The 26,051-nt window shown below is 35.6% G+C and overlaps 1 protein-coding gene across 1 annotated transcript in view; it reads right to left on the reverse strand.

The window, feature by feature from the left end:
• LOC120876211 (protein NPAT) overlaps positions 1–26,051 on the reverse strand; it is a 53,686-nt gene that overhangs the window by 11,578 nt on the left and 16,057 nt on the right. Inside the window, exons 3-12 of the mRNA XM_040257919.1 lie at positions 16,702–16,762; positions 15,034–15,106; positions 13,437–13,477; positions 12,712–12,930; positions 11,526–11,607; positions 10,519–10,594; positions 6,679–6,770; positions 6,510–6,597; positions 2,518–2,614; positions 1,583–1,711 (exon numbers count right to left, since the gene is read on the reverse strand). Coding sequence (XP_040113853.1) covers positions 1,583–1,711; positions 2,518–2,614; positions 6,510–6,597; positions 6,679–6,770; positions 10,519–10,594; positions 11,526–11,607; positions 12,712–12,930; positions 13,437–13,477; positions 15,034–15,106; positions 16,702–16,762 — 958 coding nt within the window. The remainder of the gene's footprint in view (positions 1–1,582; positions 1,712–2,517; positions 2,615–6,509; positions 6,598–6,678; positions 6,771–10,518; positions 10,595–11,525; positions 11,608–12,711; positions 12,931–13,436; positions 13,478–15,033; positions 15,107–16,701; positions 16,763–26,051) is intronic.

The raw sequence follows: 26,051 nt of genomic DNA on the forward strand, positions 1-26,051 counted from the left end.
TTATAAAAGAGGTATGTCATGAGGAGACCTTGACAAATAAAAGAAGTGCAACAGTTAGAAAAAAGGACATTTGAGAAAATACTGATATACTGTCATACATCATTCACAGTTTAGAAAATATTAACAATATGAAATATATAATGGGAAAAATCTAGAAACATGTATAGCAACCATTATCAAATTCTGTTAATGTGACACTGCTAACATAATAGTGGGTGTGGAGCACATGAAAATCCTTATTGTGGGGAAATCAGTAGAAATTATATCCAGGTAGTCAGTTTTAATCACATGGGAAGAGACTTTCTTAGAAAATAGGATTTCAAGTTTCATTTTGTGCAGGGCAGGGTACAATCTTCCACACATAATATATATGCGAAAGACATCCTACTACAATTCAACCTAAGAAGAAATGGAGGATTGGGTTTGGGTACAGGCAAAGGACTCTCAGTAGGAATATAGTCTGACATATTCCAAAACTAGGTTTTGGAAGACATAATGTGAAACTTGGAAGTCATGACGTTTTTTGATGGAGTTGGAAGGAGTAATGCGATTTAAGAACAGATGAACAGAAAAGATTACATTGGCATACCCTGGTGTAGACAGAAACGGATAGAGTGGTACCAAACAGGCATAAAGTTTAGCAAGTGTGAGAAGCCAGGATAAAGGTTATGAAAGGAATGGTGGTTGGAAAGGGATATAAACAGACGTTTTTGTGGTGCTGGCAGTATTCTATTTTTTGACCTGAGAGATTGTTATGTGGGTATTTGCTTGCTGATAATTCAATGAGCAAAGTATATTTTTTATTGTACACTTCTGCAAGTGTTATGGGATTCCCAGGTGGTGCTAGTGGTAAAGAACCTGCTTGCCAATGCAGGAGATTTAAGAGACCATGTGTTTGATCCCTGGGTGGGGAAGACCCCCTGGAGAAGGGAATGGCAACCTACTCCAGTATTCTTGCCTGGAAAATCCCATGGACAGAATAATTTGGTGGGTTATAGTCCATGGGTCACAAACAATCAGACATAACTGAAAAGTGACTTAGCATGCATCCCAAAAATGAAATTTTTAAAAACTTGGCAAAATTTTAAAAGATCTAAGACAGACATATTCACTGCCTGTCCTCAGTTACTGTAGGACAATTATGTGCTATACTGGTATTCCATGAGAGGCAGAAACGTAAGAAGTGACTTAGTAAACATACAGCAATATGACCTAAAACCTCATAAAATCTATTAATTCAGAACCTTCAGCAGAGTATACAATTTCCTCTATAAACAAGAGTGATAGATACTGAACACTCAGCTGTATTTGCCTACTAGGCTAGATGATTAATACCACAAATCAACCTTACATATTAGGGATTTATTATGAATATATGCCTCAAAAAATTATGTTTGAAGTTATAGACTTTGGTTGAACTGGTCAATACTAGTCACACCAAATTGTGCATGTCAAGTCTATTGCATCATGAAGGAACAAGTGGGCATGGGAATAGCTCAAACAATTTTCAAATTAAACATTTTCTGCCTTCGAGATTTTAGGATTGATATTAGGATTTATATTAACAAAACTGAATTCTTACCAGATTCTTCTGTTTCAAAAGTACCTTTAACTGCTAGATTAGTTTCACCTGCTAAGACTACGCTTGGATTGGTTTCCATATGCTGACTGCAAATGCCTTGTGATATATTTTTATTATTCTTTGTTTTACCTGTTAAAACGGGAATAGGGAAACAATTGGTTAAATGACCAAAATAAAAATAAGCATCAATTAATACATCTTGACAGCGGTCAGCAAATATTAAAGTTTGGTTTTAATTATAGTCCTTTGATTATGGTTTTTAACATGTTGCCTTATATATCATTGACAAGTATGATTTTTCCTCTAGACCAGTAGTTCTTATACTTTACTATATATCATAATATACAGGTCCAAGAATTTGCATTTTTAACATGTTCTCAGATTATTCTGATCTGCTAGTTCGGAGACTACACTTTTAGCGCTACTGCACTAATATTTTTATTTCTTTTGTATCATCCAACTGTGTTTAGTATAATGTGTGCACAGTAGTAGACCACAACACATTTTTTTTTCCCACAACACACTTCTGATGACTGGAAATACTGCCCACAACTATCCCTCTCACCCACAAGACTGCTATCTATTTTTACAGCTAAAGTTTATCTTTAAGAAAAAACAAGACTTTCCTGGTGGTTCAGTGGTTAAGAACCAGCCTTCCAATGCAGGGCATGTGGGTTCGATCCCTGGTTAGGGAACTAAGATTCCCTATGCCTCAGAGCAACTAAGCTCACATGCCACAACTAGAGAGCCTCACACACCACAATGAAGACCCAGTGCAGACAAAATTAAAAAGAAAGAAAAAACTCTTTCATATGAAAAAACAGGAACTTTCTCCAGATGATCCAGGAAATGTTATTTCACCATTTAGGCTACTTCTCCAAAGAAACTGAAGAAACATTTTTTCCGAACTATCTTGAAAGAAATGGTCTACCAACCATAGTCAAATAGATCAAAGAGTGCCTGAAATGCTGGATCTGATTCTGTCTGCTCCAATATATCCTGTATAGCTTCTTCAGACATATGGATCTCACTCTGCAAAAACAAAAACAAACAAAAGTGATTCCAATTGAATTGATATGGTTTAACACCAAGAAAGTAATTATAGGACATCTATTCCCTTCCAAGAAAATTTCTTCTGATTGTAACACTATTCACTCAAATTAAAACAAGAAGATTAGCAAATAGAAAGTGAATGTTTCCTAATTCTACTATTTAATCACTTTGGTGAATAAATTCCCAAACATTAAAATAAAATAAACCTAGGAAAATTTATGTAGACAAAGTAAAATCAAGCTGCAATGTTCTTTATTACTTGAGATACAGCACTGTGTAAGTTTAAGTTATACCATGTAATGACTTGACATACATATACTGTGAAATGATTACCAAAAGAAGCTTACTTAATATCCATCATCTCATATATTTTTTAAAAAGAAAAAAAAAATTTTTTTTTTCCTTGTGAGAACTCTTAGGATATACCCTCTTAATTTTCAAATACTGTTGACTGTTGAATATCTTAAGTTTGAACTGTGCAGGTCCACTTATATGCAGAATTTTTTCAATAAATATGTACTATAGCCCTACAAAATCCAATTTCGGCTGAATTTGCACTTGTGGTACTGATACACGAAGGGCTGACTATAATGTATGAAGTGGGCTTTTGATTCCATGTGGGGTCAGCACCCCTAACCTCAGCTGTTACAGCAGTGTTAACTGTAGTCACTGTGTTGTACACTGCATCCCCTGCACTTATAACTGAAAATTTGTACCTTTTGACCACCTTTGTCCAGTATTCCACCTCGTATATCTTTTTCTATGATTTTGGTTTAATAATGTTCTTTAATTAGCTTTCTTCATATTAGTTTGTTGTACACTGCTTTCTAGATCCTCCAATATAAATCTATCTCACTCTTTTTATCTGCTTGATTTGTCTCTTCATTTTAAAAAATTTTTGACTTTTTTTGGCTGTGCCATGAAGCATGTGGGATCTTAGTTCCTTCATCAGGGCTGGAACCTGTGCCCCCTTCAGTGGAAGCAAGGAGTCTTAACTCCTTACTGCCAGGGAAGTCCCTGTATCCACATGTTAAATACTTCCTCTAAATGTTGGACAATCCTTGCTTATGAGCTTATCCTTAAAAGCAGCATGCCAATAGCTACCTTTAAATTGTTTAAATTTTTCAATTCTGGTGAAGCATACATTTGGATCCCAAGGGACAGGAAATTCATGTGGAGCAAGAGATAAGGTAGAACTCTCATGAAATGATTAAAAGGGTGCATTTTAAAAATAAAAATGGCCATAAAATGAAGAGAGAAACTAAAGAACCAGTTAACTTTTGACAACGAAGATATAAAGAGAACATCAATAATTCTTGATGAAATGTGATTTAGAAGAAAGCCAGGAGCTTGAACAAATACTTCTTTATCTATGAACTTGAAAAATCTATCATAATGTAAATAATGTCAAGAATCAACAATCCAATGTTAATCAAACTATGAAGTGGTACATAACCTCTTCAAAAGTTATTGCTGAGGAAAAGCATTTTTCTAGTAAATTTCTCATTACATTCAAACTTTAAAAATCATAATGGAAAGAATCCTGAAATACATGTTCCAAACTTGTCGGTCTGCCTTTTAACTTTCTTTAATGATGCTTTTTAAAAAATACTTTCTAAAACTTAAAAAGAAGTTTATTTTTGGCTGTTCTGTGCTGTTGCTGCATGGGCCTTTCTCTAGTTGCAGCAAGTGAGGGTTACTCTCTAGTTGTGGTACACAGGCTTCTCACTGTGGTGGCTTTTCTTGTGGTGACGCATGGTCTCTCGGCTTCAGTACTTGTGACTCCTGGGCTCAGCAGTTGTAGCTTCTGGGCTGTAGAGCACAGGCTCAGTAGTTGTGGTGCACGGGTATATGGGATCTTTCCAGATCAGTTATCAAACCAGTGTCCCTTGTATTGGCTGGTGGATCGTTTACCACTGAGCCACCAGGGAAGCCCCTTTAATGTTGCTTTTAACAAGCACATATTTTGAATTTAAGGAAGTCTTAAAAAAAATGACAGTGATTTGTATAACCCAAGATATCTTGCCTATCCTAAGGTTACAAAGATGTATAAAAATATGTTTAAAATTTACCTATTTGTACAAATGGCTCTGTTCTCTTAGTGAAGCTGATGCATGTACTACTCCATTGCTGTTCTTTCAGTTATTGAAATCTGAATTTTTAACTTTTCCCCAGTATACAATATTATGAATACCATGAACAGAGGGCTGTGTCTTCATTTTCTCATAACCTCTCACAGTATCTAATAGAGTGTCTTCTTTACAGTAAGCACTTGATGTATTTGTGGAGAAAATATAAGCAAGGAGTTGAAGATTATAAAAATTTAGAATAGGGGATATGTTAAACTTTAAGACAGTGGAAGACTACTAAATAATTTTAAAAGTGAAAGTGAAAGTTGCTCAGTTGTGTCTGAATTTGCGACCCTATAGACTGCCCATGGAATTCTCCAAGCCACAATACTGGAGTGGGTAACCTTTCCCTTCTCCAGGGAATTTTCCCAATCTATGGATCAAACCCAGGTCTCCAGCATTACAGGTGGTTTCTTTACCAGCTGAGTCGCAAGGAAGCCCAAGAATACTGGAGTGGGTAGCCTATCCCTTCTCCAGAGGATCTTCCTGAACCAGCAATAGAACCGGGGTCTCCTGCATTGCAGGCGAATTCTTTTACCAGCTGAGCTATCAGGGAAGCCAGGTTGCTTTCAAAAAGCTTGTTTATATTTTGTTAAAATTTACTGAATTTCACTATAGGAAAATGTATAAAGCTTTATTTAAGTATTCTGAAGGAAGTGACCAAAAAAAATAAAAAACCTGAGTGGTTTTACTCAGAATTCATCATCTGAAAATAAACTACTATCATGAATTCATTATTATGAATTCATTTTGTGGTATAGCAACAAAATGATTACATTATCTCAGAGTCTAAGTAAGAGCTTATGCAACAACCACAATCTCAGCTGCTCTTCAAAAAGATATTTACAAATCTTAAAACACATATTGTTCAATTTTTCCTTTACCAGCTCATCCTCTTTCATCTTCACTGTCACTGGACAGCAAATGACTATAGCCCTTATATATATACTCTCAGCAGTAAATCTCACAGACAAGTATTCATTTAGTTAGTAACTTCTTTTTAAAGTGGCATGCTCACTTTACTTTGCTAAATATTACTTGGATTCTTCACATAAATTTAATATATCATTTCACTGTTTCTTTACTTTTTATATAGTTTATGCAAGTGCAGAAGAAATGTAATTTATTTTATATATACTGCACAGTACTGCTTACTGAACAAAAATACATCTACTAATGAATCATTAATTATTAAATACTGAGAAATACATGATTGGTTGTTGTATGGATGTAGGAAAATTTTACTGATAGCTGGAAGAACTGGTTAGAGTTACTAGATGTGTTAGGAATGTCTTATTCTACCATCTTAATAAAGCAATTTTAACATATTTAAATCAAATCATTGTACCGCATGCCCGACAGTGATGTATACCAACTATTTTTTAATAAAACAGGAAAAAGTATTACAATTTTGATGTTGAAATTTATTAACACATTTTCAGGAACAGATTATATTTGGATAATGAAGGAAATCTGTATTTTAATTATTATTTTAAAGCATCTTATACATATGGTTAGCCATGGCTTTTCAATCACACAGACACACCCCCCCCAGCCATGGCTTTTCAATCACACACACACACACACACCCCAGCCATGGCTTTTCAATCACACACACACACACACCCCCCAGCCATGGCTTTTCAATCACACACACCCACACACCCACCCACCCACCCAGCCATGGCTTTTCAATCACACATACCCACACCCCCCCCCCCCCCCCCCCCACCCCTTAACCATACCTGAAGTCCCAGGAGTTCATCAATCGAAGTCTCTGGTTCACTAGGGTTGCTATCTGTTTGCTTAGGTACTTGAGCAATACTGCTGTCACTGTAATACACAAAGGAAAACTTTCATCATAGTTCTCAACCAGGCAAAAACAATTAGGTATTTTAAACACAAATATTTTACCTAGTCAAAAATTTATTAATGTTTTCTGCAAGCTTTTCTTGAAGAGACTTGTTGCTTAGTATCTTTTCTCGTGCATTTTCAATAACCATTTGCTGAAAAAGAAATCAGTATTAGTAAAAGCACAAGATAGAGTATTGTTATTTGTCTAAAAGGAATCAGTGGAAGCTGGATAGTTTTAATAAATTTAGGCAGAAACTCAAAAGTTATGGTGGAGCCTTCCATATTAATAACAGATTACTATGTTAACTGCTTACAAATATTTTCATAGATCCTTCACCAACTTCTTTTTCACTTTGGAACTACATAGTTCTAAACTCTATAGCTTTTCATACAAGGTTTTAAATAAGCTGACTCTATTCTGGAAAAATGTCCTATTATATGGCATAATCCAGCAATAACAATGTATTTACAGTTTCTTAAACATACTTCTGTTTCTTACTTGGTGCATTTGCACATGTTAGCTACTCTGACTAGACTGTTTCTTACTGGTAAATATCCCTAGTCTTGATGATGTTCTTCAGTCCCTTAAGTTGTGTTCCATTCTTTGTGCCACCAAGGACTGCAGCATGCCAGGCTTCCCTGGCCTTCACTATCTCCTGGAGTTTGCTCATATTCATGTCCATCAAGTTGGTGATTCCATCTAATCATCTCATTCTCTACTGCCTCTTCTCTTTTTGCCTTCCATCTTTCCCAGCATCAGGGTCTTTTCTAATGAGTTGCCTCTTCACATCAGATGGCCAAAGTATCAGAGTTTCAGCTTCAGCACCAGTTCTTTCAATAAATATTCAGGGTTGATTTCCTTTAGGATTGACTAGTTTGATCTCCCTGCAGTCCAAGGGACTCTCAAGAGTCTTCAGCACCACAATTTGAAAGCATCAGTTCTTTCGCGCTCAGCCTTCTATATGGACCAACACTCACAGTCATTTGTACATGACTACTGGAAAAACCATAGCTTCGAGTATACAGACCTTTGTGTCTGTTTTTTAACATGCTGTGTAGGTGTGTTACAGTTTTCCTTCCAAGGAGCAAGTGTCTTTTGATTTCATGGCTGCAGTCACCATCCACAGTGATACAGTGATTTTGGAGCCCAAGAAAATAAAACCTGTCACTGTTTCCACTTTTCCACCTTCATTTTGCCATGAAGTCATGGGCTGTATGCCATGATCTTAGTTTTTGAATGCTGAGTTTTAAGCCAGCTTTTTCACTCTCCTCTTTCACCTTCATCAAGAGGCACTTCAGTTTCTCTTCACTGTATCATCTATCTGCATATATGTGGTTGTTGATATTTCTCCCAGCAATCTTGATTCCAGCTTGTGATTCATCCAGTCTGGCATTTTGCATGATGTACTCTGCCCACAAGTTAAATAAGCAGGGTGACAATATACAGCCTTATTGTAGAGTTCCCAATTTTGAACCAGTCCACTGTTCCATGTCCAGTTCTAACTGTGGCTTCTTGATCTGTATATAGATTTCTCAGGAAGCAGGTAAGGTGGTCTGGTATTCCTATTTCTTAAGAATTTCCCCCAGTTTGTTTGTGACCCTTATAGTCAAAGGCTTTCACATAGTCAATGAAACAGCAGATGTTTTTTTGGAATGCTCTTGCTTTCTCTATGATCCAACAAATGCTGGCAATTTGATCTCTGGTTCTGTTGCCTTTTCTAAATCCAGCTTTTACATCAGCAAGTTCTCAGTTCACATACTGCTCAAGTCTAGTGTGAAGGATTTTAAGCATAACCTTGCTAGCATGTGAAATGAGCGCAACGGTATGGTAGTTTGAACATTCTTTGGCATTGCCTTTGGGACTGAAATGAAAACTGACCCTTTCTAGTCCTATGGCCACTGTTGACTTTTCTAAGTTTGCTGACATACTGTGCGCAGCACTTTAACAGCATCATCTTTTAGGATTTGGAATAGCTCAGCTGGAATTCCATCACCTCCACTAGCCATGCTCTTAGTAATGCTTCCTAAGGCCCACTTAACTTCACACCCTAGGATGTCTGGCTCTAGGAGAGTGACCACACCATTTTGGTTATCTGAGTCATTAAGACTTTTTCTATATAGCTCTTCTGTGTACTCCTGCCAGCTGTGCTTAATCTCTACTGCTTCTGTTAGGTCCTTACCATATTTGTCCTTTATCATGCCAGTCCTTGCGTGAAATGTTCCCGTGATGTCTCCAATTTTCTTGAACAGATTTCTAGTCTTTCCCATTCTATTGTTTTCCTCTATTTCTTTTGCCTTGTACACTGAAGGCTTTCTTCTCTCTCCTTGCTAATCTCTGGAATTCTGCATGCAGTTGGATGTATCTTTCCCTTTCTTCATTGTCTTTCACGTCTCCTTTTTTCTCAGTTATTTGTAAAGCCTCCTCAACAACCACTCTGCCTTCTTGCATTTCTTTTTCTTTGGGATGGTTTTGGTCACCACCTCCTGCATAATGTCATGAACCTCTGTCTGTAGTTCTTCAGGCAGTCTGTTTCCCAGATCTAATCCCTTAATGTATTTGTCACCTCCACTGCATATTCATAAGGAATTTGATTTAGGTCATACCTGAATGGCCTAGTGGTTTTTCCCACTTTCTAGCCCAAATTTTGCTATAAGGAGCTGATGATCTCAGCCACAGTCAACTCCTGGTCTTGTTTTTGCTGACTGTATAGAGCTTCTCCATTCTGGCTGCAGAGAGTATTATTAATCTAATTTCGGTATTAACTGTCTGGTGATGTCCAGGTGTAGAGTTTTCTCTTGTGCTCTTGGGAGAGAGTGTTTGCTATGACCAGTGTATAAAACTGTTATCCTTTGCCCTGCTTCATTTTGTACTCCAAGGCCAAACTTGCTGTTACTCTAGGTATCTCTTAACTTCCTACTTTTTCACTCCAATCCACTATGATGAAAATGACATCTTTTTTTGGTGTTAGTTAGGTCTTATAAGTCTTCATAAATCTAGTCAACTGCAGCTTCTTTGGCATCAGTGGTTGGGGTATAGACTTGGATAACTGATACTGAATGGTTTGCCTTGGAAACAAACCAAGATCATTCCGTTATTTTTGAAAGTGCACCCAAGCACTGCACTTTGGACTTTTTTGTTGACTATGAGGGCTAATCCATTTCTCCAAGGGATTCTTGCCCACAGTTATAGATACAGTGGTCATCTGAATTAAATTCAGCCACTCCCATCCATTTTAGTTCACTGATTCCTAAGATGTTAATGCTCACTTTTGTCATTTCCCACTTGACCACATCCAATTTTCCTTGATTTATGGATGTAACATTCCAGGTTCCTATGCAATATTGTTTTTTATAGCATCAGACTTTACATTCACCACCAGGCACATCCATAACCGAGTGCTGTTTCTGCTTTGGCCCAGCCTCTTCATTCTTTCTGGAGCTATTAGTAATTGCCCTCCATTCTTCCCTAGTAGGATACTGGACACCTTCCAACCTGGGAAGTTAATCTTCCGGTATCATGTCTTTTTTGCCTTTTTATACTGTTCACGTGGTTCTTGTGTTAATAATACTGAGAGGTTTGCCATCTCCCCCCACCTCTAGTGGACCACGGTCCACAGTTTTGTACTTACAGTCTATCCCAAAGCAACTCTATGGCAGTTTTTTTTGTGTCACATCATGTGGCTTGCTGGATCTGTTTCCTGACCAGGGATTGGACCCCTGCAGTGGTAGCGTGGAGTCCTCAACACTGGGCTGCTAGGGAATTCCCTCTACTGTAGTTTTACAGAAATACTACATTTTACACAGACACACACTATATATTTATGTAAATTATATACATATGAATAGTTATAAATAAACTCAGGAATATCTTAAGTTACAAAGTTTGGAAAGGTCACTTACTTTTTCTACTACAAATGCATTTGGATCCTGCAAATTTCGTATTGTTGAATGAGGCCCAGACTTTCTTTGAGATTCACTGAAACACATTTTAAAAGCTTATCTTTTAACTAGTATGAATAATCCAATGATCATTACATATAAATACAAATCTTAGTCATGGTGGAAAAGATATTTTCTCTATTTGTGGTAGGAACAAAGAGCAGTAGAGTTGAAAAGCATTAATAGTCTTGAATTGAGAAATGAATCTGAGATCTAGCTTTATTACTTATTAACTATATGGTTCCAACCAGGTACCCTCTGACCTACTTTATAATGGGATAAAACTAAAGTTTTACTGGGTTAATGAAAGAATTCAATAAACATAAAGTATATGTAAAGACTTTATAAAAAGGTCAAACTTCTTATAAATGTTAGATATTGTTACAGTACTTTTACAATTTCATGTGGTTAAGTATGAAATCTTGCCAAAGAGGCTGAGGTCAGCCTTGAACGAGAGACAACCAACAGTAAACATTCCAACAAAAATACCCAGGGCATGGCAATTGAGAAAACAGCCAAAACATTTTAAACTATTATCTCTCTTTTCTGAAATATTCTTCAAACAAAGACACATGGGCTAAATAGGACAGAAAGAATACTTCTCAGAGAATGTCTGAGAAGATTTTTAATTATCAGTTTAGGAGTTTAAATATACGTTTGCAGACCCTAAAATATGCTGATAGAAAATGATTATTCCCAAAAATCTGAGTTAACATCAATTTTAGTATGTTTTTCTATACTATTACAGAAAAAACACTTCTAATGAAACACATTTCTAGATCACTGATTTCTGAAACAATCTGATTTCAGGGAGATTATAAAGTTAAAAAAAAAGTGCTTTGAAACAGCTATAACAGTAGAGTCTCAAGTACTTAATGCAATTTTGTTACTTTATTCATAATGTAAGTATCCTTGTGTAATTTTTTTGTAATGGTTACTGGAAACATGTCTTTTTAGAAAGCACTTACCTTTTGCGTCTACCAGGAGACATTAAACTGGCATGATTTTTCCTTTCCTGAGCCCCAGTATTATTATTTAAAGCCTCTCCAGCTGTATTTTAAGAGAACAAAAGAGTAAGTCAAGGAAACAGAATAGTTTTTTAAAACTTGAATTAACTGAATAAAAATAGCATTACATAGTGATTATTTTAAATTCAGTTAGTATATATAGAGTGCCTACTATGTGAAAGGCACTACAGAAGATATTATGCGTGTAAGTTGCTCAGTTGTGTCCAACTCTTTGCAACCCGTGGACTGTAGCCCACCCAGCTCCTCTGTCCATGGAATTCTCCAGGCAAGAATCCTGGAGTGGGTTGTCATTACCTTCTCCAACAGAAGATATTAAGATACATAAAATATAGTCCCCATGACTTAAGGTTTTACAATAAAATACAAAGTAGAGTATACAGAATAGTTTCAACAAAAAATACCATCGCAGAACAAACGAACTGTAAGAAGTATAAACTAAATATACCGGGTAAGTGTTTTTACCCAGAGGTGTTAAAGAAATTGGAGAAAAGATGGAAATAAGGGAGAATGTAATGGCTGTCAATACATTTACCTGCACAAAGAGAAAAAAAGACTGGTCTAAGAACCAAGAGAGGTGAGACCTCAATTCTAATCCCAGCTCTGATATTAACTAGCCTTTTACTCCTAAATATCATGTGCTTTTAATACTATCAAGTATATAACAAACAAGAAATACTAGATGACCTCCAAGTTTATCCTTAGCTCTAAGATTCAGATAGGAATATGTAGGATTTTCAACATGTAGAGAAGGAGGTTAAGTTAACCAGAAAAACATTCCTCATTTCAGCAGGACAGACTACTATGACCAAAGAGCTGAACAAAGAGTTCACATATAATGTGCATTGCTTTTAAAAGCAAATAAGAGGTTTTTTTTTCCCCAATTAATGCAAATAAGTGAGAACTAGAAGAGACTTCAAGGTTGGACGTCAGTTAGAACAGATAAAAGAATCCCAGACTAACATGTCTCACAGATTTAATAATTATTAATGGTAAACTGAATGAGTGAGCACACACATACTACCTAAATTTACCCAGTTCTAGCCTCTAATCTAAAAGATATTATCACATCATCTCATTCACACAATTTGATTAGAACAAAATTTAAAAGCACAAAATGTAAACTTACTGGTCATAGTGTCTTGTGACTGTGAATGGTTGACCACTACAAAATCTGACCTCAAAGGAGCTGAAATTTGGCCAGCTGGTCTAATAACTTGTGTAGTTGTCAAAGGAGAATTGGTAAATTGTCCTAAAAGATACGGTAAAGGCTCTGAACTGACAGGAGCTGCTTGAGATGCAAGCCTTCTCTGCCGTTTGATTTCTGCAATCCCATTTCTTGTTCGGGCTGAAACACACGAGCATTTAAAAAATTAACTCAATGTCAGAGTAGTTTGGGAATTTTAAGATATCTATACAATGTATGTTCTACTACATAATTTAACAGTGAACTTAAAAAACAGCCCCTAGAATTATCACCTGTTTATGTGATAATTTCACAAGAAACAAACTAAAATTGAGTACACTTGAAATTTTAAAAATCCAAGAATACATTTCTTCTGTAATAATTAAAACTGATAACATCTCCACAATCAGGAAAACAAATTTATGGAATGAGAATTAAAAGATGTGAATACATGAGAGCCAATGAGAAAATTCAGATATTTAAATTGCCTATTTTTACAATAAATTAAAATATTATTTTCTAATATGATAATGGTACTTAGAAAAGCAGTAGTTTCAACAAAATGTAAATTCAGCAACATGTATTGTTAACAAAAAAGCTCATCTGATATTATATTTGAGTTTAAAGTAATTCTGAACATTATTTAGAGTTTAAAGTTGAATACCAACCTCTCTGACTGGCAGCAAACCCTGGGGAACTTTGCATGCTCCTAATAAACAAAAGTAGTTAGACATTAAAAAATTTCTGTTGCTAAGATACATTCTGATTTAGTTACAGTCAGACCTGAAGTAAGTTATGAATTAAAAGGCAAGAAATTTCTCTCAGATAAAAAAGATAAGCACTTTTTTTCTGGGTAACCAAATCTTATCTGCTTTAGGAAAAAACAGTGGCATATAAAAATGCAAACATGCATGATTTTAATAATCAAGTTTCTATCCAATGCAATAAGCAAGAGCTTTGAAATCCCATTAATAATACAATTTGCCTTGAATTTAGGAACTCAATATATTTAAGAAAGCTATATATATTTTACAATTATCAATTATCTTTTATAACTACAGAAATGCCTTCCCAGAGAAATTTTGATTTTACGTATAACTGCATAAATAAATACTTCAGAATCCAAGTTGATTTCAAAAGAGATCCTGCTTTCATCAAATTTATGACTATGACATTGTTTCACCAAACTTCTAGAGAAGGAACAAAGCAAACAGGTAAGAAAATTCACAATATAAACTGATTCTCCTTTTGCTATGAACTGGTTACCCATGTATTTTGTAAACAATCAGATACTGTGCTATTTTCCTCAGAAATCTGTCAAATAAGTGTCTGCCAACAAGAACCACAAAACTTACTGAATCAAACAAGCATTTTTAACAGCACACAAACCAACCTTCAGGAACACCTAGCTAGGAGGTTTTCTTTTTTAATGTAACACCTTGTCAATAAAACGTTGCAGTAACTTATAAATATTCTATAGGTGTTAAGTTGTTAATGTCTTTGAAGACTGTTTGCAAGGGAATGAAAGAGGAAAGGGAAGTCAGGAAAGGGGAATAAAAGTAAGACTACCAAATAAAATGTAGTACAGAGTCACACAAAAAGCACCTGGAGCCATTCAGCTGAGGAATGAAGCGAGGCCCCTGCTGGAGTGGGGTATTCACTTGTAGCTCTGGGAGAAAGTGTAAGAAAGGATGGTTTTCATACTAGACTCAAGTTGAGTAAGATATGTTATAAAATTGATACCTATTCTAAAGATAGTGAGACTAGCATTCCAAGGCCATGACATAGTAAAATTCTAAAAGCAGAAGATTCCAGAAGTATTATTATTCGGGTTTGTTCCTTTATAAGGGAAGAACAAAGGAGGCATGGATTACACATATCAATTTTCTGCATGTGTAATGAAGATGCAACTGTATAAGGGATAAGGGAAGTCATATGGGGCTTGAGTTAGTAGATTTGTATCCACCAAGACTGGGACTAGATTTGTATTCAGCCAGAGATCTGCCTCTAAATTGTTATGGGAACCTGGGAATATCAATAATTTCCTCATTTCTAAATATTTTATTAAAGTACACAATTTATTTAAAATTATCTAATCAAAGACAAATATCAGTAACCTCTAGCATAATTTCAAAATTAGATCAATGTTAAATAAATGCACAGTGTGTGTCATAAGATTTAAATGTGAAGTGATTCTTAATTGTGCTTCCATTCCAAAATTATTATGCACATTCTGATAAGCTGATTGTATAAGCCTTTTATTACCTGATCTGAGAAAGTGTATGGTCTAACTTCTTCCAGAGAGATGACATAATTGCTGGGACATCATTTGATGTTTCTAAATCATAAGAGGAAATGTTTCATAAAAAATCCATCATTTAATTTGAACAGACACAGAAAATCAATAAGGAAAACTTTTCTCTCAGCTGCTGACATTATGTTGGGAACTGAGAAGCCTATTTTGTAAAGACCTGCAGAGCTATAATGATGTTGCATTTTTCGCTCAAGTCACTGAGGATCAGATACAATATGAGGGAAAAGGAAACTTGTAAAAACTATGAAGTTTTTTTAGATCAATAATCTTGTATTTTCTTTGAATAAAAAGACAAACTATTTTAAATCTTTGTTCTACCTACGTGACATCTGAAAGTCAAAATAATTTGATTTATAAATTTATAAAATTATACAAACTCATGTAAATATAGAAATTAGTTTTCTGTATCCAATGTTTTCAGGTCCAAATCACTGTGATTTCTCAGCAACTCCTTAGTTACTCTACTTAGAATTACAGATAAAATTCTGCAGGACTAATTAGTCAGAATTACAGAAAAACTTCTGAAGGACTAATTAGTCTTTTTCAGGATGTGTTCTAAAGCCACACTGATAGGAAATTCAAGGTATTTATATTCTTTACTATATACTTCTAAAAAGCTCAAACAAGAGAAAGTTACCAACATAAAAGTGGGATATAAACCTTTGTACTGCAATAACATATTGTTTCTGAGGTCATTTACACTCTAAATATTCCTGTAAGATAGTTAAGATAGTTTGGGAAAAGAAAACCTTGGTAGAATGATCAAACTTATTGAAGAGAAAGAAATGAAATTCATACTTTGAAATTCTAGGCTTATTACTTTCTACAGTTTCTAGTTCTGTGATCTTAGAAAAGTTATCTGGCTTCTCGAATCCTTAATTTTCTGATACTTAAGTTCTAGTGAACTTCCCTGGTGGCCCAGTGGTTAAGAATCTATCTTGCAATGCAGGGAACTTGGGGGAGGATCCCTGCTGGGGGAACTAAGATCCCACATGCTGTGGAGCAGCTAAACCTATGCACAGCTACTACTGAGCCTGAATGCTCTGGAGTCCCTGTGCCGCAACTAGAGAACTCTAGAGTCCATGTGCCACAACCGGAGAGTTCTGTGAGCTGCAATGGAAGATCACACGTGATGCAACAAAGATCCCTTCTGCTGCAACTAAGACTTGATGCAGTCAAATAATGAATAAATTAATAGATCTAAACAATCAATACCTCTCATTGGATTATTTTAAGGACTGAAATAAAACCTCTGAAAGCACCTAGCATAATGTTGCAATAAACAGTACTCAATAAACGTGAAGCTTACATTTTAAAATGTTATCATTTGTACTAATTAATTCTTTACTGCTGAATCTTTTCTTAATATGTTGCCAACTACAGAAATAACGAATATGAGAGAATAAACTTAACTTTCCTCTTCAAGACACTAATTTAGGAAAGTGTTATATTTATCAATCAATATAAACAGACTTTAATTGGCTATCTCCCAGTGAATTTTTAAAATTATTTCAAAATTTAAAAAAATCACTTCTAATTAAAACAATTAGATAAGTGCTGTAAAAAAACTGACCAAAAAACAAACAAAAAACAAAACATCCCTGAACCTGAATTCTTACCTTTTGCTTTCATAGCTACATATTCATTCAAAATTGTTGTCAAATTTTTTCCAAATAAAGACTGAAAAGAAAAAGATCAAGCATTACCAAAACCATATAATACTACCAATAATTTCCCACTATGAAATATTTCACCATAAAAGTTACTATAAGATACAGATTAAAAAATAGTCGATAAGGAAATGGTAAAGAGCAGGTTATCAAAGGACTTGCTCAGTGGCTTAGACGGTAAAGAACCTGCCTTCAATGTGGGAGACCTGGGTTTGATTCCTGGGTTGGGAAGAACCCCTGGAGAAGGAAATGGCAACCCACTCCAGTATTGTTACCTGGAGAATCCCCATGGACAGAGGAGCCTGGAGGACTGCAGTCCACAGGGTTGCAAAGAGTCGAGACATAACTGAGTAACTTAAGCACAGCACAGGTCATCAAAAATGAAAACAGTCACTCCTCAAGGACTGAATTCTGTGGGTAGATAACCTTGTCTATCTGAATAAGATACTGTGACTATGTTTCTTTAGCTAAGATAGTACAGTAACAGGAATGCAGTTTTCAGTTTGGGAGGTAGGGATCCAGTCACACAAATAAAGACCTACTCCTTCCTACCCTTTCAATGCCAAATGTCATCTGCCAAAGAACAAAGCAAAAAACCTGAGTGTAAGAGATCTCCTTTCCAAGGATCAGTACCTTTTCTATTTTCACGTCTATCATCTCATAAAGTCACCCCATCCCCCACCACTTTTATATCAATAATAAGGGGCAGGTTTTAATAGCCTCAAGTTTGATGTTATATAAACAACAGGGAAGAGCAAGGATTTTTAGAACAGTTACGGATTTAGGTTCTACATTTACCATATGTGTGAAAAATTACCCAGATTTTCTAAGGCTTACTTTCATATATAAAAACAGACATATGACTTTTTAATACAATTTTTTTTTGTGGTGAAGATTGAGGATATATGTAATATATCTAAGACAATATCTAACACATAGTAGCTAATTTTTCTTCTATCCTCTCCTGAACTTTCATTGCAGATTCCTATTTTATTCTGTATTATTAAAAAAATTATTTTATATTGCAGTATAGTTGATTAACAATGTTGTGCTAGTTTCAGATGTAAAATGATTCAGTTATACGTATACATGTAATTATTCTTTTACAAATTCTTTTCCCATTTAGGTTATTAAAGAATACTGAGAAGTTTCCTGTACTATATAGTTCTTTGTTGATAATCTATTTTAATTACAGCAATGTGCACATGTCAACCCCAAACTCCCAATCTATCCCTCCTCCCCACCTTCCCCCTTGGTAACCATAAGTTTGTTCTCTAAGACTGTGAGTCTGTTTCTGTTTTGTTTTTTTTTTTGTTTGTTTTTTGTTTCTGTTTTATAAGTAAGTTCACTTCTATCATTTTCTTTAGTTTCCACATATAAGTGATATCATATACTTGTCTAACTTACTTAGCATGGTAATCTTCAGGTCCATCCACATTGCTGTAAATGGCATTATTTCATTCATTTTAATGTCTGAATAATATTCCATAGTATATATGTATATCTTCTTTACCCATTCATGTGTTGATGGACATTTAAGTTGCTTCTATGACTTGACTACTGCAAACAGTGCTTCACAAAACATGTGGTGCACCTATCCTTTTGAACCATGTTTTTCTTCAGATATATGTTCAGGAGTGAGTTTGCTGGATGGTAGCTCTATTTTTAGCTTTTTTAACCTCTATTTTTAGTTTTTCTCCATAGTTGCTGTACCAATTTATATCCCCATCAACACTATAGGTGGGTTCCCTTTTCTTCATACCTTTTCCAGCATTTGCTTGTAGATTTTTTGATGATGGTTAGTTTGAGGTGATATCTCATTACAGTACTGACCTGTATTTTGTAATAATTAGTAATGTTGAGCATGTTCTCATGTACCTCTCAGCCATCTGCGTGTCTTCTTCGGACAAATGTCTATTTAGATCTTCTGCCCATTTTTAGATTTAGCTGTATTATTTATTGACTGCATGAACTGTTTGTAAATTCTAGAGGTTAAACCGTTATCAATTGCATCGTTTACAAATATTTTCTTCCATTCTGGGGGTTGCCTTTTCATTTTGCTTATGGTTTCCTTTGCTATGCAAAAAGCTTTTAAGTAGTTCTCATTTTTTAAATTATTGTTTTTATTTCCATTACTCTAGGAGATGGATCCAAAACAATATTGCTGCAATTTATGTCAAAGAGTATTTTGCCAATGTCATTCTCTGGGATTTTTATAGTATCTGGTCTTACATTTAGGTCTTTAATCCAGTTTATTTTTGTATATGGTGCCAGACACTGTCTAATTTCAACCCTTTACGTGTAGCTGTCCAGTTTTCCCAGCACCATTTATTGAAGAGATTCTCTTTTCTCCATTGTATTGTCTTGCCTCCTGTATAACTGACCATTAATTGACCATAGGGTTTATTTCTGGGCTTTCAATCCTGTTCCATGGAGCTATATTTCTGTTTCTGTTACAGTACCATACTCTTTTGATGACTCTAGATGTCTAAGAGAGTCAGGAAGCCTGATTTCTCCAGCTGTTTTTCTTTCTCAAGACTGCTTTAAGCTATTCAGGGTTTTTTGTGTCTCCATAAAATTAAAAAAATTTTTGTTCCAGTTCTGTGAAAATGCTATTGGTGGGACTTCCTTGATGGTCCAGTGGTTAAGACTCCATACTATCAATACAGGGGATATGGGTTTGATCCCTAAATTGTGGAAGTAAGATCCCATATGTCCCAGGGAGGAAAAAAAAAAAAGGTAATTTGATAGGGATTGAATCAAATCTATACATTATATTGGGTAGGATAGTCAATTCTGACAGTACTCGTTCCTCCAATCCAAGAACATGGTGTATCTTTCCATCTGTTTGTGTCTTCTCCTTCTTTCATCAGTATCTTATAACTTTCAGAATACAGGTCTTTTGCCTTTGTTCAGTTCAGTTCAGTCGCTCAGTCGTGTCCGACTCTTTGCGACCCCATGAATCGCAGCACGCCAGGCCTCCCTGTCCATCACCATCTCCTGGAGTTCACTCAGACTCACATCCATCGAGTCCGTGATGCCATCCAGCCATCTCATCCTGGGTCGTCCCCTTCTCCTCCTGCCCCCAATCTCTCCCAGCATCAGAGTCTTTTCCAATGAGTCAACTCTTTGCATGAGGTGTCTAAAGTACTGGAGCTTCAGCTTTAGCATCATTCCTTCCAAAGAAATCCCAGGGTTGATCTCCTTCAGAATGGACTGGATGGATCTCCTTGCAGTCCAAGGGACTCTCAAGAGTCTTCTCACCACAGTTCAAATGCATCAATTCTTCGGTGCTCAGCCTTCTTCACAGTCCAACTCTCACATCCATACATGACCACAGGAAAAACCACAGCCTTGACTAGTAGGTAGGTTTATTCCCAGGTGTTTTATTATTCTTTTTGATGCAATGGTAAATGGGATTCTTTTTCTGATCTTTCATTATTAGTGCATAGAAATGCAACAGATTTCTGTGTATTGATTTTGTACCCTGCATCTTTACCAAATTCATTGATGAGCTCTAGTTTTCTGGTAGCATCTTTAAGATTTTCTATGTACAGGATCATGCCATTTGCAAACAGTGATAGTTTTACTTCTTTTCCAATTTAGATTCATTTCTTCTCTGACTACTGTGCGTAGTCCTTCCAAAATGATGTTCAAGAAAAGTGGTGAGTGGACATCCTTGACTTTTTCTTGATCTTAGAGAAAATGCTTTCAGGTTTTCACCGTCGAGTATGTTAGCTGTGCATTTGTTGTATATGGCCTTTGTTGAGACAGGTTCTCTCTATGCCTGCTTTTTGGAGAGTTTTTGTCATATTAATAAATGGGTGTTGAATTTCGTCAAAAGCTTTTTCTATATCTATTGAGATGATCATATAGTGTTTAATTCTTCAATTTTGCTGATGTGGTGTATCACACTGACTGATTTGTGGATACTGAAAAATCTGTACATTCCTGGGATAAATCCCACTTGACCATGGTGTATGATCCTTTTACTGTATTGCTGGATTTGGTTTGCCAGCATTTTGTTGAGAACTTTTGTATCTGTGTTCATCAGTGATATTGGTGTGTAATTTTTCCTTTTTGTGGTATCCTTATCTGGTTTTGGTATCTGGGACATGGTAGCCTCACAGAATGAGTATGAGAATGTTCCTTCCTCTGCAGTTTTCTTGGAATAGTTTCAGAAGGATAGGCATTAACTCTTCTCTGAGTGCTTGATAGAATCCGCCTGTGAAGCCACCTTGTCCTGGACCTTTGTGTTTTAGTCAGTTTCAATTTCAGTTCTTGTGACTGGTCTGTTCATATTTTCCATTTCCTCCTGGTTCAGTCTTAGGAGATTGTACCTTTCTGAGGATTTTCCCATTTCTTTTAGGTTGTCCACTTTATTTGCATATAGTTGGTTGCAGTACAGAAGCTTCTATGTTATTCAAAGTCTGAGAAGTTAAGGAATTGCCTAATACTAACCTAGTCTTTATAACTTGCTTTTAGTAGCTAAAAAATAACTGAATGAATGCTATATAATGAATTATGTCCTCAAAAACTCATATAGGGCTTCTCTGGTGGCTGAGAGGTAAAGGATCCACCTGCAATGGGAGACCCTGGTTTGATCCCTGGGTTGGAAAGATCCCCTGGAGAAGGGCATGGCAACCCACTCCAGTATTCTTGCCTGGAAAATTCCATGGACAGAGGAGCTTGGTGGGCTACAGACCACGGGATTGCAAAGAGTTGGACATGACTGAGCGACTCGCACACACAAACTCATGTGAAGTCACAGCAAGAAGGAGGTTGTCTATAAGTCAGGAAGACAGCCTTCACCAGGAACTGAAACAGGAGCACTTCATCTTGGTCTTCCCAGCCTCCAGAACAATGAGAAGTAAAGATCTGGGTGGTAGATTTGCTGGTAGTTACTAGGGTATCACTGCTGCTAGGACCCCACAGCACACAGTGCTACACAGACACACAGAAAGTCTACTCCACATTATTTCTGAATACATCCGTACATATATTAAAATAAACATTAATTTGTACTGATATCTCTGACTGTATAATTTAACACCACAGGTCTCATGCTTATTTGTGTTTTCTTTCTCACAGAGTGAGAAGCCTGGCCCCCACTATCTGTATTAACTTACTTGTTAACATTGCCTACTTAGAAGAACGAAGAAAAATTTTAAGATTCGTTCACGTTATTATGAGTCATCAGTGCTGCTTTTTACTGCTTAGTAAGAAGAACATACCAGTTTGTTTACTCACCTGTTGAAAGACATCTTGGTTATTTTTAGTTTTTGACATCATAGATAAACAGCATGTTTTTGTGTGAATATAAGTTTTCCAGTTCACTTGGATAAATATCTGGGTGTATGAATGCTAGGTCACATGGGACTAGGTTGTTTAACTTTAAAAACAACAGCCAAAAAAAAATTAAAAAAAAATAAAAATAAAAACAACAGCCAAGCTGTTGGGCAAAGCAGCTGTATGATTTTGCAGCAATTTAAAAATTATTTTTTATACTAGCCATTCTAACATGTATGTACTGGTATCTGCTTGGGTTAGTCACGGTCACTTTCCTAACAGATAATAACGTGGAGTATTTTTTTCACATTATATTGACAGTCCTATAGTTTTTTGGGCAAGGGTCTTCAGATCTCTTGCCCGTTAAAGAGAAAATTCAGTTAAAAAAAGTTTCTTATATATTCTACACACAATCCCTTTTTCAGAGCTGCAAAAACTTTTTCTTACCCTATAGCTGTCATTCTTTTAACAGTGTTTTTTTATAGAGCAAAAATTTTAAATTTTTATGAAGTTGAATTTATCAAATTTTTATTTCAGTCAGTACTTTTGGTATCACATCTAAAAATTCATTACCAAAACCAAGACTGCACAAATTTTGTTCTATGTTTTTTCTGGAAGTCTTACAGTTTTATGTTTTACAATTTTGATCTATTATCTAGACTGGTTAATTTTTTATAAGGTATGTGTAAAGGTTCTTTTTTTTCTTTTTAAAATCTGGTTGTCTAATTGTCCTATTACCACTTGTTGTTAAGATTATCCTTTTTCCAGCGAATTATCTGAACTTTTGTCAAAAATCACATTTGAAGTTTGTATTTTGTTTCACTGATCCAATGTCTAACCATTTCCTAATGCCATTCAATCCTGATTACTATTGCTTGTTAGTTAAGTCTTAAGACCAAGCAATGTGAGTCCTTGAACATATCCTTTTTAAGAACTATCTGGGTTACTTTTCCATAATACTACTTAAGTGGTACCCGTGCTCCTCCTCCAAGGGACCAGCATTGCTCATCAGCAAGCCAGTGACAGTAGTGGCTGGGCCTCAGGCCCCTGCCCACCACCACACCCACAGCAGTTGCAACTCAACCACAACAGCAAGGTGCACACAGCCCACACAGTGGACACCCTTAGAGCACCTGGCTTTGGTGACAGGGGAATTGTTCTACTGAGCCCACAGGACACCTTCTACATTAGGCCACTGTTTTAAGACCAGGAAACACAGTTTATACACCTAATAATAGAAACAAATACAGAAAGGCAAAATGAAGAGACAAAGAAGTACCTTTCAAAGAGACAAAACCTCAGAAAATGAACTAATTAACAAAACAGAGATTATCAATTCACCAGATAAAGAGTTTAATGTAATAGTCAAAAAGATGCTCACTGAACTCTGGAGAAGAATGGATGAACTCAAGGGAGAACTTCAACAAAGAGAAAATGTAAGAACCAATAAAGACTGAAGATCACAGTAACTGGAGTGAAAAGAACACTATAGAGAATCGACAGACTGGAGAATGCCAAAGAATGGATTAGCAACCTGGAAGACAAAGTAGTGAGAATCACCCAATTAAGAATGAAAAGACTGGAAAAAAAAAAGGATAGTTTAAAGCATCTCTGGGACAACATCACGCACACTAATATTCTCATAACAGAGTTTCCAGAAGCAGAAAGAGAGAAAGAAAAGAAAACCTATTTAAAGACAAAATGGCTGAATACTTGCCTAATTTGTCAAAGGAAAAGACATCCAAATACAGAGAGCATATACTCCCATACAAAATGAAATGAAAGAGACTCACACCAAGACACAGTGTAATTGTCAAAAGTTAAAGATAAACAGAGAATCTTAAAAGAATGAAGACAAAAACAACTCGTGACATACAAAGATGATCAGAGGATATTTCAGCATAAAATTCACATGTCAGGTAAAGGAGAGAAACGGTTTCCCAGACATTCAAAAACCAAAGGAGTTCATCACCACTAAACTGGCCTTATAAGTCATGTTTAAAGGGACTTCCTTAAATGGAAAAGTAAAGGCCATAGCTAGAAATAAGAAAATTATTTAAAAAAACAAAACAAAAACCTCACTGGTAAAGAAAAACACAGTACAAGTAGTGGATCCTCTACTGTAAAGGTAGTATGAAGGTTATATGCTGTCTACAACACACTCAGTTCAAATCGAAAGACACATACAGAGTGAAAATGAAGAGATGGAAAAAGATATTCCAGGCAAATGGAAATGGAAAGAAAGCTGGGGTAGCAGTACTTTGATAAAAGAGACTGTAAAATGAAGAAAGGCATTACAAATAAAAAAGGGAAAAATTATCTTTTATTTGGGTGCTACTTATAAAAAAAATCAACTACTGGCAATTAACCAATTCAATATAAGCCAATCTGATACTGGAATATAAGTTAATGTTAAATATGTGATTAGGACTTGTTTGGTTTTTTGGAACAATGTTTTTTGTAGTTTGACAAATAATTATATAAAGTATTTGGCCGGAAGGATAAATTATTTCTGGAATAAACCTTATTTTATGATGTGAATTCTAAACAGTTTACTGAGTAGTTTTCCCTGAATACTTTCATTCTTTAAAAGTACTGTCATTAAATAAAGAACCCAGGAGTATCAAGCCATCAGCAGTGAAGCCCCCAAATCCCTGAAACTGTTGGGATTATATGTATTATTTAATTTTTAAAAGCATCCAATGTTCACAAGAAAATTGAGAGGAAGGTATAGAGATTCTCCATAAAGCCCTGTTTCCATATATACAATGCCTCCCCCATTATCAGCATCACTCTTAAATGTGTTTTAAATTTCAGATTATGGACATAAACTGCATATTATGTAATAACTCTGTTGGGGTTGGGGCAGTATCCCACAATATAATATTAACATTTCTACAACTAAATGGACAAACAGTTATACAGGCTTAGATTTTTTAAAAGGGCTATGAATATCAGTTTAAATGAGGTCCTGCTGTCAAGAGCTGTCAATCTGTATATTTTATAAGATGTTATCATCAGTTTACTGATGACGAGTATGTTCCTGGCATATATTTCATAAATTAGGAGAATCACATCCTAATTGGTATTAAAATGAAAGCTGATTATGTTAAATCTCCGTGTGAATGAGTTTCATTCCAAGAGCATGTTCCTAAGTCCCACTTGTTTGTAAGTCCAACAAAATTAGCCTAGGTACCCAATTAACACAGTTGGCTGTATAGTACTGCATTGTAATAGGTTTATAATACTTTTCACACAAATAATACATAAAAAATAAACAGAAAGAAAACAGTTTTGACTTTACTTAAAAAAAAAAAAAGAGAAAACATTTTTAACCTTATAGTACAGTACCTTGAAAAGAACAGTAGTACAGCAGCTGGCATGGAGCCAAAAGGCAAGAAGAAAGTTACTGACTGGAGGAGGAAGTGAAGGTGGGAGATGGCAGAGCTGAAGGATCGTCAGTAATAGATGGACGAAAAGCTGCAATTCCACTCACACCTGACTTTGAAGGCACAGGTTCTGGTTCCTTAATGGATTCAATTTTATTTGCTCTCTTAAAAAAAAATGGTCCAGTGATATCTTGGTAGTAAGTGGCATGCCTGCATCTTTGAAAGTTTGCAGTTTCAAGGTTTATATGTACAGGACTTATTATATTTCCCTTAGGCAGACACAAGGACTTGTGTGTCACATTGTCAGCCACTCCCCTTAAGAGAATGTGTTAGATATAGTTTGTCAGTTTATTCTTGAAAAAACTGTGTAAACAGCAAAAGGATGTACATGGTACCTTGCAGGTCAGATATATTCAATAAGCGGCCATTTCAAAACAAAAAAAAAATTACTTGTTGGGATTTTAAATGTAATAAATGTATAAATCAAAATGTACAGAATGGACATCTTAATAGTACTGAGTTGCTCATTCCATGAACACAGTCTATCTTTCCTTTTATTCAAGTCTTTGATTTCTTTCATACAAATTTTAGCATACAGAGTCTATGGATACTTTGTTAGCC

The sequence above is a fragment of the Oryx dammah genome, unplaced genomic scaffold, assembly GCF_014754425.2.
Source record: "Oryx dammah isolate SB20612 unplaced genomic scaffold, SCBI_Odam_1.1 HiC_scaffold_17, whole genome shotgun sequence".
Lineage (NCBI taxonomy): Eukaryota > Metazoa > Chordata > Mammalia > Artiodactyla > Bovidae > Oryx > Oryx dammah.